The sequence below is a fragment of the Anarrhichthys ocellatus genome, unplaced genomic scaffold (genome assembly GCF_004355925.1).
Source record: "Anarrhichthys ocellatus isolate YVR2014 unplaced genomic scaffold, GSC_Weel_1.0 scaffold7, whole genome shotgun sequence".
Lineage (NCBI taxonomy): Eukaryota > Metazoa > Chordata > Actinopteri > Perciformes > Anarhichadidae > Anarrhichthys > Anarrhichthys ocellatus.
In genome coordinates, this window is record NW_022280037.1 from 5,975,423 (window position 1) to 5,993,107 (window position 17,685).

Here is a 17,685-nt window from a genome sequence, read left to right on the forward strand (position 1 = left end):
GCAATTAAAAAGGTTAAAGAAGAGGAATCTTCATTTGTTTTCTCTGGGTGTTTCTTATGGGAATGTGGATCTTTCCGATCAATTTGAGGAGTGTATATGGTTTGCATGCTCCACATTTTATCGTAAGTGGGTCATGCAGTGTGGGACTCGCACTGGTCTGGTCTTGTCTTGATCTCGACACACTCTGGTCTTGGTCATGACTCTTGGTTTAGGTGGTTTTGACTACAATACTGTCATTTAGATGAGCTGTCTGTCTTCTCCTGGAAAATGCTAGTTTAACCTTTATCTGATTGCATGTTTGGCCCATATGGATGAAGGGAATCATATTAACAATTCATAGCCTTGGTGGATCCTCATAACCGCCTTTTTAACCTCGAGGTCTTTGCTCCCTACATAATTTATAGCTAAGCAGACTGCCCATCAGCTTTATCTGTAATGCAAATGATGTGCAAACAGCTGCGTCTCCAGCCGTACCTGGAGGAAACAGATATTACCTTGTAAGATAACTCTGACTCAGACTGAATGGACAGTGGTGGAATCTAAGCCATCCAATAATAAGTCAATATGTAAAACCCCCACAAAAAAATACATAATCCGTAAACTCTGACATGTCTCGGAGCATCAGGCATCTTCAAGTCCTGCAATCATTTTAACAGTATGCGCTTTAGCTTAAGCTTATTTTGTAATACAGACTAACCAAGCAGTATGAATAGCTGAGATGGCTCAGTTTAGTTATCGCCAATCAGCACACTAATCACTGTAACTGTAACAAGCAAGCTGGTCCCACTGTCGGTGTTGATTGATTGATTACATCACCCTGATGCCCATTCTGAGACGCGACTGTGAGGTTGAGGTTTGAAGATTTGCATCAATCTTTCATGGCTTCTTTGTTTACACACGACACTACAGGCAGGATCCGGCCTAAGTGGTTTCCTGTAAACTATACTATGCTTTGTTCTCATACCTGGATGAGCCGGGTGACACTGCGGAGAAACAATAGAGGTGTGCAGTCCAGAGGATTTGCACATTTGAGGGAGACACGTTTACAGTTCACCATGTGTGACAATTAATAGAAAATAAGGGTGATGTTGCATTTTAAGAAATCCTGTTTCTGTGAGTTTTTACTTGGAGAGCTGAACCAGAATACAAGTGTCAGTAAAACATTTAGTGATGGACTTGTGTTACAGATGCTCTTGGACAAATGGACAAGCATGTGCTGCCATCTTCTGGTTGAAATAGGAATTATTTCCTTGGCTGAACTCAGCTTTTATAGTAAAATGTTAGCGATAATGATAGTGATATAATGTCAAGCCTTTTTATTTAAGTTAAGCTGTTACCATATTGCACTCTGTTTAGAGAATACATTCTGAATTTTACTTACTGTCAACAAATCCCCTGAAAAGACCAAAATCAAAAATGTGTCCCCCAACTCTCAATACTTTCTGACTTTCTATTTGTTATAAATTTAAAAAAAAAAGCCTCATTACTTTGGTAACACAGCTGGTCAAACACTACTCAAACAGCAGTAAATGTTGCTCTTGCTGGGGATCATTTCTAACTGCAGATGAATACACATTAGTGAGTATTAACATATATATTAATATTATGTGGGGGCCTCAATCAAACGACAAAGCGTGTGTTCAAAGCATCGAAGGAATATGTGCAACAGTGATGCTCTTAGATGTGTTTTTTTTTGTTTTTGGACAACAATGCTATCACACCGATCATTCTTGTTAAGACGTTCATGTTGGTTTTTGTTCTTCTAAAAGAGATATGTTGAAAAAAACGAAAGATTGATCAACCAACCATTTATTTTGTCTTAATAAAAATCCAGAAGGAGTCCTGGGGTATTTTTGAACTGGTACACACTCCTTCCTGCACAGCCTGTCATGCCAGTAGAAAGTGGCAGCTCACAGAAAATACCGGCGCCCGTTGTCATGGCTGTGGAATGTAATGGCACCTCTTGGAGAGGCTTTTGGCCCCTCGGTGAGAGAATGCCAAGTCTGCTTTGCTTGGTGATACACTTGGCCTTCCTCTCCTCTCCTCTTCTTCCTTAACCTCCAAAAATAAATAAATAAACCGGGAGAAAAAAACGCAGTCCACAATTAAGTTATTACAACACCTGCTGAGGCAAAAATGATGAAAAATATTTTTTGGGTCACATGTTTTTAAAATGTGCTATTTTGTGCTCAAGATTGATAAGCGTTTTGAATAAGGTACTGTTACCTCTCCTCCACTCCTCATTGGTGGATTAATTAGTTAAGTAATTTTCTGACATTGCTCACTGTTGGAAAACAGCACAGTCTCTTTGTTATTAAATTTCTGTGTAAGGACGGTGTCGAATCCCACTGTTATGAAAACTCTGGTCGGCCTTGTGATGTGAATGTGGTTTCACTTTGCGTGTCCTCTGGTGAGTCACATGAGAGGGACAGCTACCTCATTATGTAAAGATGAAATGCAGATTGTATGCATCTGTTGCCTTGTAGTTGGATTTATTTTGGTGTACAATTTCTTGAAATGGGTTTGTCTAAATATACATAATTGAAAGTGAAATGTACTATGAAATATATATATATTTAAGCAGATGTTTCAGTCACTAGTAAACTGACAGGCTGCAAAATGATGCTTGGAGCTGCACCAGTTTCCTGCGTTGTGTGCCTGTGCATTTATTTTTCTTTCCTCTCACTTTCATTTCCTGTTTACAGCTAATTTTGTTCAGCACTTGTACGTCACTCAGAATAACATAATGCCGCAAATTCTGTGTGATATAATATAGTGTGAGTCATAAAACCCTTTCACAAAATACATAATGTGAAGCCAAAAATAAACTAGTTCTAAACATTCATTTGTGGTCATATTATTTTTTCTTTATTCAGCATGACACTACGCCACACTTTTACATGGTCTTTCATCTTGAAAAGTCACATTGATTTCTACTGGATTTCTTTCTCTTTTTCTCCAATGGTCCTATCCTCAGCCCCTCGTGTGGTTTCTTCTTGTCTCCCTCTGCTCCTCATTCAATCTAAAGATGCGGGAGCTAAAGATGCGAGGCCCCCCCCCTCCACCCCCGACCCTCTCCTCCACCTCCTTTTGGTAGAGATGACAGAAGGAAACAATGAGAGACTTTGAAGATTCAGCCAGGGCCTCTCTATAAGCACACTCAGAGTAAGTTATTTCCAGCTGCTATTCCTAAATCAGATTATGCTGAAAAACCCTGCTAATGGTTCAACTGTGGAGAGGATTTAAATCAATCTGATCTGAGATCTGTAGGTCTGCCTTACAGAGCGTCACCAGAGACGAGTGAGTGAGGAGGAGGAGCCGCAGCAAAAATTCCAAAGTATATCCCGCCCCCTTGTGCGTCCTCTCAGCCAATCACCGTCCCTCTCTGCCAGCAAACCTCCGCCCACATCGCTCTAGAGCCGCCTGACCTCAGCCAATCAGCGGGCTCCGTTCGCTGCCTACGTCACTAACTAGCCAGTTCCCTCCAGCAGCAGAGAGCTTCATTTTCTGATCTGCTTTTGTGCTAAAATGGAGGCTGGCCTCTCGCCCTAAGTGGATCGCCTTCCTGGTTGAGGTTTAGATGTTGACATGCAATAAATCTGGAGACAGGATGGTTGTGGATGCACCTAATTCCAACGGGCCGTTTCAGCCGGTGGCCCTTATGCACTTCAGAGGTACGTAAAGGACGTATATTTGTCTTCCTGTATTGTCCCAGGGAATTAGGGAGAGAGAGAGAGCTGTGTGTGTGTTGCTGTGCTCCGGTTCCCCTCCACTGGTTACTGCTGGGTTAGTCAGCACTCAGGCGTTTGGGAACATGTCGTTGTTTCTGTGGTTCGGAAAGCAGCTCTATTGTATTCAAACGGGAACTGAGGAATTATTTGCTTGTGTGCATTATCGTGAGACAGTGAAGCTACATGTAGAAAAATCTGGTTTTACTAGCTAGCTGCTCTCTCGCTCTCTCTCTCTCTCTCTCTCTCTGTGCCTCTCTGCCCATCCCCCCGCCGAGCTAGTGATGTCAAAGGAAGTGAGGTCATAGCTCAGGGAAGGGTCTTCTCCTTAGCGCTTCATGTGTTTGACTTTAATTGTGTTTGTGTATTTATGGTTGCAGCTATTGACTGTAGCCTTTTGAGGGGAAAAAGCCAAAGAGGAGTCAAATATTGTTCCTCTTCACCACCTTCTTCTTCTGCTCTACCCAACCCAGCGTTTTTGTCACACTCCAGTTCATCTGGGCACAGATTGGTCATAGTGTGTAGGCTGTAGACAGCCACTGCAGCCCCCCTTTTTTTTTTTTTTTTTTTACTCCATCTCCCCACCCATTTCCCTAGTGGGCGACATGCTTAGGCACCCCTATTTCTTTCTCCAATCAAGACACAAGAAACAAAAATGTGTCTGTGAAGTCAACAAAAGCACCTGCTGTCAATGTGACCCAGCTATAGGAGGAAGGTTTTAGGATTACAGCGCCAGGCCCTGCTCTCTTTTAATGTGTGCCGAATGCACTCAGTCATGTTTGAAAGACCCAGCCTGTTACCACTGTACTCGGGTGCAGCCCAGCGTTAGATGGAGCCTCGGGCAGTTATTGATTAGACTCTATTGAGCCACAGTGGCCACTGCCTTGAATGACAACTCAGTGTTGGGGGAACAATCGGACTCTATCTGCCTCTTTCTTCTGTGTGTGTCTATTATTTCTAACCCCGTTCAGACCAAATGTCTTACATCCAGATCTTTACAGATTCCCTTTGCATTGTATACCGAGGCATAGGTTTTTACTTCCATTCTCACATTCGATTTTGAATGTGGGGAACTGAAACCACTACTAATCCAAAATATATATATACATACATACATACATACATACATACATACATACATACATGTGTTCATTTGTACATGCATATGAACAGGATTGGACAGGACCACCTCAGGTAAAGATTTGAAAGCCAGCATCCACGTTTAACTCTTTTTGGGATGTTTTTCGGAGCCTCAGACACACTTCAATAAATGATCCGGTGGCCTTTCAGCGTTGTTAGGAATGCGTTTTCGTTCCCACTACACTACCTACTCGGACAGATGGATCCCTGGTCACCTCTGAATTAGACTCCACATCCCAACATTTCCTCATTTCCTGTGTTCTGGGTGCATTCGTGCCTGTATTCAGAGCCATGTTTATGATCTATGTCAGAAATTGTGGGACACAAAATGTGTCAAAGATACATTTTTGCACCAAGTATTGATCAGGGCCCGTGAATCTGTTTTGAGATACAAGACATTATTTTATTAACAAGCATTGCAAAGCTGTTGTCTGTCACAAGCTATGTGTTGCATACTTTTAACTATATCCAAACACAGGAACCGTACTTTACTCTATATTTCAATGCCGCCAAAATTACCTCAATGAATGAATGTGGCCAACCTAGTTGTTCAAAAGCCTTTTTTTTTTTAAAATCCGCAACACACTGTCCCTCTACAAAGCTATAAATAGCATCAGTCAATGTTTACATTGATCATAACATACTGTCGATAAAGCAGATTGCCAAACCGTCCCTAACTTCAGATTGGACTATCAGCTGTTTGTTTGACCCATTTACACAAAAGTAAAAGTAGAGACTGTGGCTCCAATGTGACTCCTAGTTATTTATTCTCTCAGTTTTTTGAACGGGGAGCACTCGGATGAATCTCTCTCTGTTCTCCACAAAGACACGATGCTCGTGTGTGTGTGTGTGTGTGTGTGTGTGCATGCGCATGCTTGTTCCCCCTCCTAAGGCTTCTGTTAGCGACATTAATAGACGCCACATTGTGGTTAGCATCAATTTTGGGATCACAACACTGAGCCTTTATCTGTTACACAACGACCCGCTGGATATTTCAGGAGTGTACAGAAACTTTATAACACAAGTCCGACAGCGTCAGCGGTGCGAGACATGGCGGCACATTCCAGTGCAGCTTCATGTCCCAGTGCAACTTAGAAAAAAAATAAAATAAACGGTAACGTAATCTGTATTCTACCTGTTGCTATTCAGTCTTCTGGGTGCACCTCAGCTGAGCTTAGCGGGCCTTATTTATCTGAAACAGGTGTCCACTTTGGAGACGGTAGTAATAATAACGATAAATGTCTTGGATGAACTTCTCTCTCTTATGTGTTTTTAATCTGGCGTACTGGCAGTCGTAGTGTTGTCACAGTGACATCGCTTTTGGCCGTCAAATCTATATGAAAATGGCTGTTAATGGCAGCTCACACACTTGCCCTCTCTCCTCTGGAATCCCCAACCTCTCACTGTCATCAAGATAAATTGGCCGACTTGAAACTGACATTGTAGAAGTGTGTGTGTGTGTGTGTGTGTGTGTGTGTGAGAGAGCGTGTGAGCCAAGTCTCCATCATGTCTGAATAGGATATCTCTCTTCTTACTGTGTGTTTGTGTGTGTGTCACTCTGTGTACATTCATTGGAAGTAGGGCGTGCGCGTATAGGTTATCTTTCTATTATTTACCTTAAGTTTTTCCTTATTACACACCTTATTTATGCCACTTTGTTTATTTGCTCATTCATTTCTGTCTAATTAAAACAAGATGGATGGCAGCATCGCAACGCAAAGAGACCAAATTCATTTATCTCAGTGTAATTTGGATTAATATTCAGTATATCCAGCATTTGCAATGCTCTGTTTGCCTTCAATCAATTGATTATGTATCCTTTTTTTGGTCTTATTTGATCCCTGTGCCAATTTCATAAATCCTAATTTGTCTCTCAACCTAATTTTCTTGTCGTTACGTGGAAGTGTTCTGCCTACAGGTTACAGTACAGTCATTGAAGAGAAATGGGATTCATCCATGTTGTTTCCTTTTGACCTATACAGTGCATGCCATCTACATATCTGATCTAATTCGGTTCGCTCACAGCGCCAACATCCTCATTCATGTGCAGACACGGCTTCCGAGCCTCAGTGCCAGCCTATTGTCGACGCCTCTCCCTTCACTGATCAGTAATTGCGGGGGTATAGAAAAGTGCAGCTTTTGTTGCACTGGTATGATTTATTTCGGTTAAACACCATAAACGGACGATAGGCTGGATGCCGTTCATGTAAGGACGATGGCCTTACGTCCTTCTATTGCAATTACAGTTGTAGAATAAACCGGCTGATCCGGTTGCAGGAATACAGGAAAGAATCTTAATGTAAAGCTACTGTGGGTGTCATGTGCTGTGTGTAGGCAGTGATTGTATAACTCTTCATCTTCTATCAGATACACAGTGTAGGTCACCAGCAGAGACACCAATGAAATCATAAATGTGAGTGTAGCAAACCAGCCGGTCTGTTCTTCGGATGCATTGTTAATCACGAGCACTACGTCACATGCAGCTGCTTGAACCCACGCCGGAGTTTAGTGAAGGAGTTAGTTGACAGTTTGCCTATTTTATTTAAGCTGTGGTTAGACAGAACCAATTTAAATCAGGAAAGAAACTTGAGATAACGAAACATGTCTGTTATTTTATAGTGACCTATCTCATCTATAAAGGGTTCCAGGGTTTGTACTGCTCCACTGTTCATAAGGAAACAGCAGGCCTAGTTGAGCAAGTTTAAATCGCTTCAGTTTATTGTTTAAGGTGGACACCACTCTCACATCTGTCCATTAAATATAAGGTAGCAGCCGGTTAGCTTAGCATGCATGAAGGCTGGAAATGGAAACGGCTAGCATGGCTCAGTCCTGTCACGAGACGACGGACGGCTATGTATCGTGTGTTTATATCATTAAGTAAACGTTAGAGGTGATGCTAGGTGGATTGTTGCCTTTGGACAGAGCCAGGCTAGCTTTACGCTAAGCTAAGGTGTTCGGAGCTTCATATTAAATGGACAAATGAGCGAGTGGATGACGATCTTCTCATCCAACTCTCCCTTTCTAAACAGTGTATATATAAAGTAACTTAAATACAATCAACCATGTGTATATTAGATGTCCAGCTCCTGGGACATGGTGCCATATTGGCGATTGTTACGGTAGCTGAAGAACATGGCGTGTAGATTTTCCTCCAGTGTGACTATCAAAGATAAAAAACAAACATCGTAAAAAAAAAAAAAAAAAGCAGAAACAATAACGTCAAAGTTGTGTCACATAACGACATAATTATGGTGTCACTGTGTGTTATTACTCTGCCACATGAGCAGGTAGGAATTTCAAGCAACCGAAATGGATGTTTTCTTCTTTGTGTTGTCATGTGTGAAGTGTTGGCAGAGATTGTTTGTTTGTTTGTTGACAGGCCGGTGCTCTTGATTGTTCTGGTGGAAATTAAGTGAAAAGAGGAAGTCCTCAAACCACCATGGACAAATATAATGACTCCTTTTGTCGACTGGCTGGACTGCGACCATTCACCTAGTTCCCAAATCCTCCGTCCTCGTCTCCATCGTCTCTCCTCCGCTCCGCTCCGTCCTCATCCTCCCGCTGAGCTGTAACCATCTCAGCTTTTCTCTCAAAGCACTTTAGTCTTCATGACTCATTTGCCGGTCTCTGTCACTCTCTTGTTGCCTGATATTTCTTTTTTTTTTTTTTTTCTGTCGCATCGCTGCTTTAGCGGTCGTCCTTGACAGTTACACTGCCCCCTCCTCTCTCTCGTGACCCCTCACTCTTTTCAACATGGCTCCATTTTCCTATATTCCCCACCGCCTTATTGCATCACCACTGTGTAGCCTTGTTGTGCCTTCGCCGCTCATTCGGGACTCTTTTTCTTCCCTTCACAAACCTCACTTTTCTCCCCCCCCCCTTCTCTTTGTCTCCTCAGATGTGGCCCCCGCAGAGCAGGAGAAGCTCTTCATCCAAAAGCTACGGCAGTGCTGCGTTCTTTTTGACTTCCTGTCCGACCCGCTGAGCGACCTGAAATGGAAGGAAGTGAAGCGGGCGGCGCTGAGCGAAATGGTGGAGTACATCACCCACAACAGGAATGTCATCACAGAGCCCATCTACCCGGAGGTGGTGCACATGGTCAGTGAAACCGGAGGGGGTTAAGTTTGCGGTTAAAAGCTGAAGTTGAGGGTTCAATTTGGGCCAAGAATAGGGAGGGCCAGGCTGTAGCTGCGGGACGGAGCTGGTAGGACCTGAGCACAGCTGATGTTTGTGATCAGGTTTGTTTGTTTGTGATGTTTGTGGCTTGTTCTTTCAAGAATAAAGTGAAAACGCATAAGATGCGTATTTTAGCCATCAACTCTTGCAAAAGTGGTAATGATCTGCGAGCTTTCATGTATACAAATGTTTCCCTTAGACTCATCGTCAAGTCACAATTAAATGCGTTTGTGGTTTATGACTAAATACCAAAAAAATGATCACGATGACAGATGTTCTGCTTACCGTCTCATCACACTCTTTAAACATGGCGAAGAAAGAGTGTCCTACTAGACTACAAATTATTAGCTTTTGAATTGTCAAAGCCAACAGCAGAGCTGCTGTAATCACTGTTATGACGTTTCCATTTACAGTTTCCATTGTGGAGTTAATGCACAGTCATCTTCACAGCCTGTTGTGGGTTGAAGTGCAGCAGAGTCCGTCTACCTTGTAGCCTGTCTCTTTCAAACAAGGCTCCCAGTGTTTTAGTAGGCCACCTGCGCTGTCCCATGATCAGCCTGCCAGGGAACAGCAGCCCACAGGGGAGTCAGTTGACACTGCGAGAGACCAGGAACACAACACACTCTGATTGTTGTGGGCCAAACCCTTGGAGGCCAGTTGCAAGGCCAGTTTAAGTTTAACATGAACCTAAGAAGATGTATTTTTAGAATGCAGAAGATGGGACGCTATTTCTTATTTTTTTTAAATGTCCTTGCTGTTTTTTTTGGAGCAGTGTGCAATTAAGAATTGACTTGAAATAAATCCTGAAACATGGCACTAACACGAGGAACTGAATAAAGGAGTCGTATTACTCATGGCACAAAGCATTCATAATCAAGCTTTAAGCAAACGTTACGTGCTGCAGACCCGTCCCAAAGGGGATACAATAGAGAGAAAGAAGCATTTAAAAACATACATCACAGAAATACTGCTGTTACTTAATGATTTGTCACATACTCCAGCATATCTCTAAATGCTTGTAAATATTGTTGTGTGAGTGTGTAGAAAAAGATGCAGTCTTTTGTTGTGGTTTCACAGCTGTTTACCATCGTGTCATGACGGGAAACATTTAGTCATGAGCGGGACGTTTCTGACAGGAAGTCTTCGTCTAGCTGTGTTTTTTTTTTTGTTTTTTTTAAACTTAGTGAAAATCTCTTGTAACATATTCTGGGTAGAGCTATTGCCGTTTGTAAACTCTGGGGTTATCAAAACAACAAAAGGAAGTTCACTTTAATAGCGTACTGTCCTTTTTTGGGAATAAACACTCACAGTATCATTTTCACTTCTCTCCTTCCAGTTTGCGGTGAATATGTTCAGAACATTGCCTCCATCGTCCAACCCCACCGGAGCGGAGTTTGATCCCGAGGAAGACGAGCCAACACTTGAAGCTGCGTGGCCACACCTCCAGGTTGACATTTAAAATGGTTAAATCATCCACCAAACATTGAGCGGTTTATAAACGGTTATTCAGAACCGAGAAGAGCCTCCCTGCATGGCTGAAGGGTGAAGTTGTGTAGTTTACAAAAAGACTATTTTGAATGGTGTATTTGGTGTCAAAGCTTTTTGCTTAAATTCCTTCTCAGCATTCATTCCTTCTGTTTTTTTTTTTTTTTGTTCTTGTTTCTGTTGCAGCTCGTCTATGAATTTTTCCTTAGGTTTTTAGAATCGCCCGACTTTCAGCCCAACATAGCGAAGAAATACATCGACCAGAAATTTGTTATGCAGGTAAAGAAAAAAAACATTTTTGCCAAAATCTCAGACTATAAAAAAAAAAAACAATTTCAAGACACACATGGTGATTTAATTATCGTGACATTTCACTTCTCTGGCTTTGCAGCTCCTAGATCTATTTGACAGTGAGGATCCCAGAGAGAGAGACTTCCTCAAAACTACCCTCCACAGGATTTATGGAAAGTTCCTGGGCCTGAGAGCGTACATCAGAAAACAGATCAATAACATTTTCTATAGGTCCGTGCAGGTCTCCCACCGCTCTGCTCATTTTTTAAAACATGTAAACCAAGCGTGATGATCAATGTGTGAATCTGCTGTTTGCCCTTACAGGTTTATCTATGAGACGGAGCACCATAATGGTATAGCCGAACTACTGGAAATACTTGGAAGGTACGGGCATCAGCTTAAGTGTCCAGATGTTTGTGGCTCTCGTACCACTTTTACATGATAGTCGATGCTTTTCTTTCATAATAGTCGGCCATGAAACCTCGTTTCTGTCCTAAATGTAAAACTTCTGAACTATCGGCTATTTAATTCCACATTCCTACTTTGTTCTGATGGTACTTTTGTTTCATTTCGCAGTATAATCAATGGATTTGCCTTACCACTAAAGGAAGAGCACAAGATTTTTCTGTTGAAGGTTTTATTGCCTCTGCACAAAGTGAAATCACTCAGTGTCTACCATCCACAGGTGAGTTTGTTGAACACGCAGTGAGTCAGCATGATGAGCTTGATTTTAGTTTTTGTGAAGCTGTATGGCAAGAGGCACTCATACAGCACAGAAATTATAAAAAAAATGTATTTAAATATTCTTGTCCAAACCTGCTTTGAGTACACGCCTCCTCTTTTCATGAGAGCAGCAGGTCATTCTGCAGGTTTTGTCAAAAACTGTTGTTGCGTGTCCCAGCCGGTCCGTTCAGCGAGTCCCCCGCCGTGTTACCTTCAGCTCGCGACCGGTAAAGTCAAATACTTTTGAGAGTTTAATGATTATTTGTTTTGCAGCTGGCCTACTGCGTGGTGCAGTTTTTGGAAAAGGACAGCACTCTTACTGAGCCGGTATGTAAAAATAATCAACAACAACATGGTGAAACTCCTTCTGTGATGCTATAATTGATTTAAAATGAGATGCCGGTGTTGGGGTTGTAAATTTTGTTTAGTTGGTTGACTTTTTACCCCGGTCATCATCCCAAAAGGTGGTAATGGCTTTACTAAAGTACTGGCCAAAGACTCATAGTCCTAAGGAAGTGATGTTCCTCAACGAGCTGGAGGAGATCCTGGACGTCATCGAGCCCTCCGAGTTCGTTAAAGTGCAGGAGCCTCTCTTCAGACAGCTGGCCAAGTGTGTGTCCAGCCCGCACTTCCAGGTAACCCGAGGGCGATCGCAACCGGTCCCTTCATAACGTCGGGGGGGGGGGGGGGGGGTTATTCAAGTGGTTGTCAGTATGTGCCTGACTGCGGTGTTTTCTGCAGGTGGCAGAGAGAGCTCTGTACTACTGGAACAACGAGTACATCATGAGTCTGATCAGCGACAACGCAGCCAAGATTCTGCCGATTATGTTCCCCGCTCTGTACCGCAACTCTAAGACCCACTGGAACAAGTAAGATACTCTACGCGTGCTGTACGTCTCACTGCATGTAACACCAGTCTGACACAACCGCTCACATTAGTGATATCTCTCAAGTATGTGTAGGTATTTTAGCTTGGTCACAGAGTGTACTCTCCTATGCATCAGTTACACGCATCACCTGATGCATTTATCATAAATAATCTTTAAAAAGGCTTTTATTGCTGCAGATCACCCTTTTATACATAACTTACGTTTGCTGCTTTAATACACAACAAAATACCTTTTTAAATACTTTAATATCTCTAATATGTTAAATATAAAAGTAATGTCACTTGTGCTTATAAAGACTTGACTCTTGACCGACGTGTGTGTGTGTGTGTGTGTGTGTGTGTGTGCGCGCTCACAGGACCATCCACGGCCTCATCTACAACGCTCTGAAGCTTTTCATGGAGATGAATCAGAAGCTCTTTGACGACTGCACACAGCAGTTCAGGGCTGAGAAAAACAAGTAGGCTCCCGAGACTCTTCTCCCACTCAGTCGATCTCTAACAACGATGTCTTTGAGTGACACATCGTTTCTGCTTCTCTTAACACTGCAGCAAAATGAGTGTCTGGTTTCACATGTAATCGGTGCAGCGGAACAAATTAATGACGTGTGACGTTTGCTTGTTCAACAGAGAGAAGGCAAAGTCAAAAGAACGTGAAGAGGCTTGGATCAAGATCGAGAACCTGGCCAAGTCAAATCCACAGGTGAGCAGTGTGTGCGCAGTCACCTAACCTCCCTTTCTATCACTGTGTGTGTGTGTGGAAGTGTGTGTGTAGCAGTCATCTTTATGAAATGTGCGTCTTTTGTTTTCTGTTAGCCAGTTGTGTTGTTGAATTGTAGTTCCCTTTCCATCTTCTCCTGATAAAGACGTGATGTGTAATGTCCGGCCACAGGCTCCAAAGAAATAGGGGGCAGCATTTCCCCTCTACTGCTGGGCCCATACAAGTTCAATTTACAGTCATACGCTGTTTAAAAAAAACCCGCTAGCTACTAAGTAATGTCACTGAGAGCGTCAGTCAAAATAACACTGCTACCTTATACTCAAGTGTGGCGGCGGCCCTCGAGGCAGCGCTTTGTTCTCATGTGTTGGAATGAAGCAGACTGGATGCTATGTGCTCCTGTCTGTAGATATCTCTGCAACACAATACATAGAAGTCTTTTACATCATTTCAACACTGTGAACAGTCTGTTAATAAAGTTAGGTCATTTATTTTTGGATGTTTTTTTGACTAAAACCGTGGCCACATGTTACACGTTGCCCCTTTTTTCAGGACTCATTTTGTTCACAATATGAATTGGTTGTTTATGTTTTCATAATCGCACTGCTGTTGAAGATGGAAAGATGAGAATGTGCCTAGTTGTGGTGAATGCTTGAATCCGACAGCTCTAAGATGCTCTCTGAAGAAGTGTTTCATTAAATCAAAGAGTAACGATAAAGAAAAAAACTGATGTGAGCATTTAAGGAATAGTTTGACATTCTGGGAATTGCATGAAATGAAAAGATTGATTCCACTCTCATGTCTTTATGGTAAATTGGAAAGTTGCAGCCAGCTAGCTTAGCACAAGTACTGAAGACCATGTGGTCACTTCGGCCAGGCAGGAAATAGTCCAACACATCTTCAGCTTTAAGGTGCTGGTACATTGATTCCGTTATTGTTGGACAGAGCCGTGCTAGCTGTTTCCCCTTGTCTTTGTGCTAAGCTAAGCTACATTCATGTACAATATTTACAGTACAGACATGATCCATCTCTTCATCCGACTCTTGGCAAATATGCATAACTCCCAAAATGTTAAACTATTGGTTTAAATGTGCAACAAAATACAAATTTTAAATCCAAACGGATCAGTACAACATTAACCTTTTTAGTGTGAACAGCAACTGATGAGCTCAACATTGTGTGACACGGTTGCTTTTTCATAATCAACACTTAAATCCCAACAAATCAGTCGTGAAAATGTGTTCAATCCTTTTGATTCTACGCCTCAACTGAAGCATATGAAACCGATCAAAACCAAATATCAGAGCTGCAAATGTGACGATATTCAGAGCCTCTTGATTCATTCTTCTTTGCATGCGACTGAAAGTCTCTTCTCCATCCTTTGTTTTTGTGTTTTTTTTTGTTTTTGTTTCTCTTTCTTTTCAACATAGTTCTTTATGTATGTTGATTCCTCTGACCTCAATAGTCCTGTAGCAATGGAGACGGATGTCCCTTTGATAGAAGATGTTCAGAGGTTAAAAAAGACAGTTGAGGCGGGCGCAACTCAGGTAAACCTGACTTTCTCTCTGTCTATATACCTTTCTTCTTCTAATCACTCTATATTATCAGGCCTGTGTGTTACCAAAGTCTTCTAGTTGAAGCTACTTGCACTATAGAAGTTATCATTGTATTCTTTCTGTATGTATTATAGTCTTTCTTTGTGTTTGTGGTTTGTTAACTTATAAATCAACCTAAATGTGGAAACAAATCTAACTATGGACTGACCACTGGAATCAAGAGCTTCCTTTTTGTGTGCCCCTTGCATGTTGTCTTAGTATGAAGCCTCAAAGTGTTCAATTATAAAAATCATACCACTTCAATAGATTTTGTAAAGTATATATGAAGTGTAGTTCATTCACTTGAGAATTGACTGAGGAAAAAAATGATCCTCTGTGATCTGATGGACGCAAACATGTTCAGCCACTTTAGTTTAATCCAGTTTGAGACATTGGAACAAACTTTTCTCTTTAAAGGAAGAATTTGCCACCTTTTTTATGTGGATGTCCAATCAGTGCTGATGGTAAATGTAGTCCGCTGATCCTTCCTGCTGTGTAGGCTCGCCAGCTTTGCCAAATTAACCAATTTGTCAATAAAGGAAATATTCTTTGACCTGAACAGAAAATCACAACCGCACATCTTCTGAATTCTGAGTTTCTCGCTTACACGGAACTAAGACGGGGCTTAGCTGCCCTGACGAGCTGATTAGCAGAAGCAACCGTGTTCCGTGCAGATTTTAGTTTTTTAATTGACAATAATCCGGTTAATTCAGAAAAACAGGGCTAATGTTTTTCTCCAGTGAATTCATAACCCTTCAGTGTCAATGACACAATAATTAGTCATAAATAAGAATATGATAAATTATTCAAGCTCAACCTGCTATTTTGAAATGTTATTTAATCATTTTTATGAAGACTGGTGACAACTTCAGTCATGAAAAGTGACATCATAAAATGTAAACATTTGGCGGGTAATAGCGCTATTAAATTCATATTTTTATGTGGCAAAGAAAGTCAAAACATTTTTTAAATTTCTTTGGTTAATTTATATTTGTCACAATGTATTCATATAATTACTAAGCTAATGTCTTTATTTCATAATGAACACCTGGGGGCTCCATAGATGTCTGATGTTGTGTATTTAATTTAAAGTTGGTCCAGGTATGGCCTCGCTCAGTACGCCGTGTTTTAACTCGCTTAGTCTTGGTTCTCTGTAAATTAGATTTTGATGTACGTAACTGAATTGTGTTCAAGCTGTCGCGCTTAATCTTAGAGCTATGATCAGAACAGGGACATTTTGACATATTGACAGGAGATGACGATGTTAAAACGCTATAATTGAGCCTAACTGTCTCCTCCTCCTCCTTCTGCGCTCAATCTGACAGTTGCAGCATGAGCAGCGGAAAGAGCGGCCTATGGTGCGACGCAAATCTGAGTTGCCTCAGGATATCTACACCACAAAAGCCTTGGAGTGCCACCGCAGAGCTGAAGACATGTTGACCACCCACGATGGACTCTAGGTCCCGCCACCTTGTCGACTCTTTGTTCAACTGCCCCTTTTACCCTTCGACGGCCATGGACATCCTCTTCGCCCAGGCGCCAGAATTACACTGGCAATGTTGGGATACCCATGCCTCCTCCCACCTTCAGTTTACCCAGAAGTCTCAGTTGTCATTCATTCCTGCTGCCCCAGTGCAGAAGCCCTGTATCCTCTTCCCCCAGATTTCTGCTTTCTCAGGTTTTTTTTCTTTATTTGGAGAGGAGTGGGAGAGTGTATTGTGTCTTTTAGCCCTAGTCACATTGATTGTGTTCCCCCTATTATTTCCCCCGTAGCTTCCTCTTACCCCCCCCCCCCCTGTGCATTCACTGTAAATGTGGAACCTGGGAGTACGGATGCCACAAAGCTGGTTCCTTCATTCCAAACACAATGGATTGGACGTGGAAACATAGGAACTGTGTGACTCACTGTCTAAGGATCGTCTCTTGGTCTCTGCTTGGTTTTCTTTTCTGTCAAACGGAAAAAAAAATCAGAACCTGTTGGTCAGATGAAAAGACAAGACTTTCCTGTCATCCGTTGTCCGTTCTCTTTATTTCTTTGCTCAATCTAACAGACATCTTGTCAGTGCCAAGACTGTTGTGTTCCGTATGTTTGTTTCTTTCATGTTTTTATCTTCAACAGACACGCCTGCCTTTGTTTTTTGGTCACTGGTGTTTGAAAGTTTTTTTTTTTTTTTTTTTTTTTTTTTTTTTTTTTTTTTTTTTTTTTTAAAAGTTTAGCACACCAGACCAAACTGAGACTCGTCCTTTAGCCTTGCAATGTCCAGGAAAGGTGGCGAGGAAAGAGGAAGCTGTCCTGTGGACATCAGACACTTTCCATTTTATTGTTTTGTGCCATATGCAACTCTTTTATATGCTTGCTCTCCTTAAGTTCATTCGCAATATTTGAAAACCAGACCATAATGTTGACTAGACAGTTCAAACAATGGTACTTACTGTATATAATGATGAACTGTGAGTGAAAGCTGTTAGTATTAGCTGCCTACGTTGCATATACTGGCTGCATGCTGAAATAAGAGTGCGGCTGTGAGGTGTTCAAGGTGAGTGGTGTTATAGATATATATATATATATATATATATATATATATATCTTTGTAAAGAAAATTATCTCGAGAGATTAGTTTTTTGTTAAATGTGATTGGAGGAGCAGATCTGCACCATCTAAAAACTCACTGATGGGTTTTAGCAGCTCTAACTAAGTTACAGCTGTTGCTCCTTTTCTTTTTAAAGAGCAGGGAGGTGTGCTGGCACTGTATGCCATAAAGATTTTAATGTTAGCAAATAGAAATTAATTTATTATCAAACTTAAGCGCTGGTAACCTCGGTAGCGATTAACATACTGACATTCAATAATAAATACACAAGTTACCAAAAAAAAGACAACTGACTTAACATTTAAAGGTGTGGCATGTTTGTGGTGCTGCTGTTCCTAAGTTCAGTTGTCTG

At 41.7% G+C, this 17,685-nt stretch overlaps 1 protein-coding gene across 3 annotated transcripts; it reads left to right on the forward strand.

Annotated features, from left to right (window-relative positions):
- Nucleotides 1–3,466: 3,466 nt before the first annotated feature.
- Nucleotides 3,467–17,316, forward strand: ppp2r5ca (protein phosphatase 2, regulatory subunit B', gamma a). 3 transcript variants are annotated; one of them, XM_031847599.1, is made up of 14 exons: nt 3,467–3,674; nt 8,767–8,966; nt 10,381–10,491; nt 10,716–10,808; nt 10,921–11,051; nt 11,145–11,204; nt 11,397–11,505; nt 11,817–11,870; nt 12,008–12,178; nt 12,285–12,412; nt 12,789–12,890; nt 13,060–13,132; nt 14,578–14,694; nt 16,068–17,316. In XM_031847599.1, the coding sequence occupies exons 1-14, from the start codon at nt 3,581–3,583 to the stop codon at nt 16,200–16,202; spliced, it is 1,578 nt and encodes a 525-aa protein (XP_031703459.1). In that variant the 5' UTR covers nt 3,467–3,580; the 3' UTR covers nt 16,203–17,316. The 3 variants fall into 3 exon arrangements, with proteins under 3 accessions (XP_031703459.1, XP_031703461.1, XP_031703460.1); XM_031847601.1 differs by having other exon boundaries at nt 14,613–14,694; nt 16,068–16,153; XM_031847600.1 differs by lacking the exon at nt 14,578–14,694.
- Nucleotides 17,317–17,685: the final 369 nt, after the last annotated feature.

Coding starts and splice junctions, on each gene's coding strand:
- ppp2r5ca (XM_031847599.1), top strand. CDS start 3,581: ATGTTGACATGCAATAAATCTGGAGACAGGATGGTTGTGGATGCACCT. Junction 8,967..10,380: donor ACCCGGAGGTGGTGCACATG/GTCAGTGAAACC, acceptor CTCTCCTTCCAG/TTTGCGGTGAATATGTTCAG. Junction 11,205..11,396: donor CTACTGGAAATACTTGGAAG/GTACGGGCATCA, acceptor TTCATTTCGCAG/TATAATCAATGGATTTGCCT.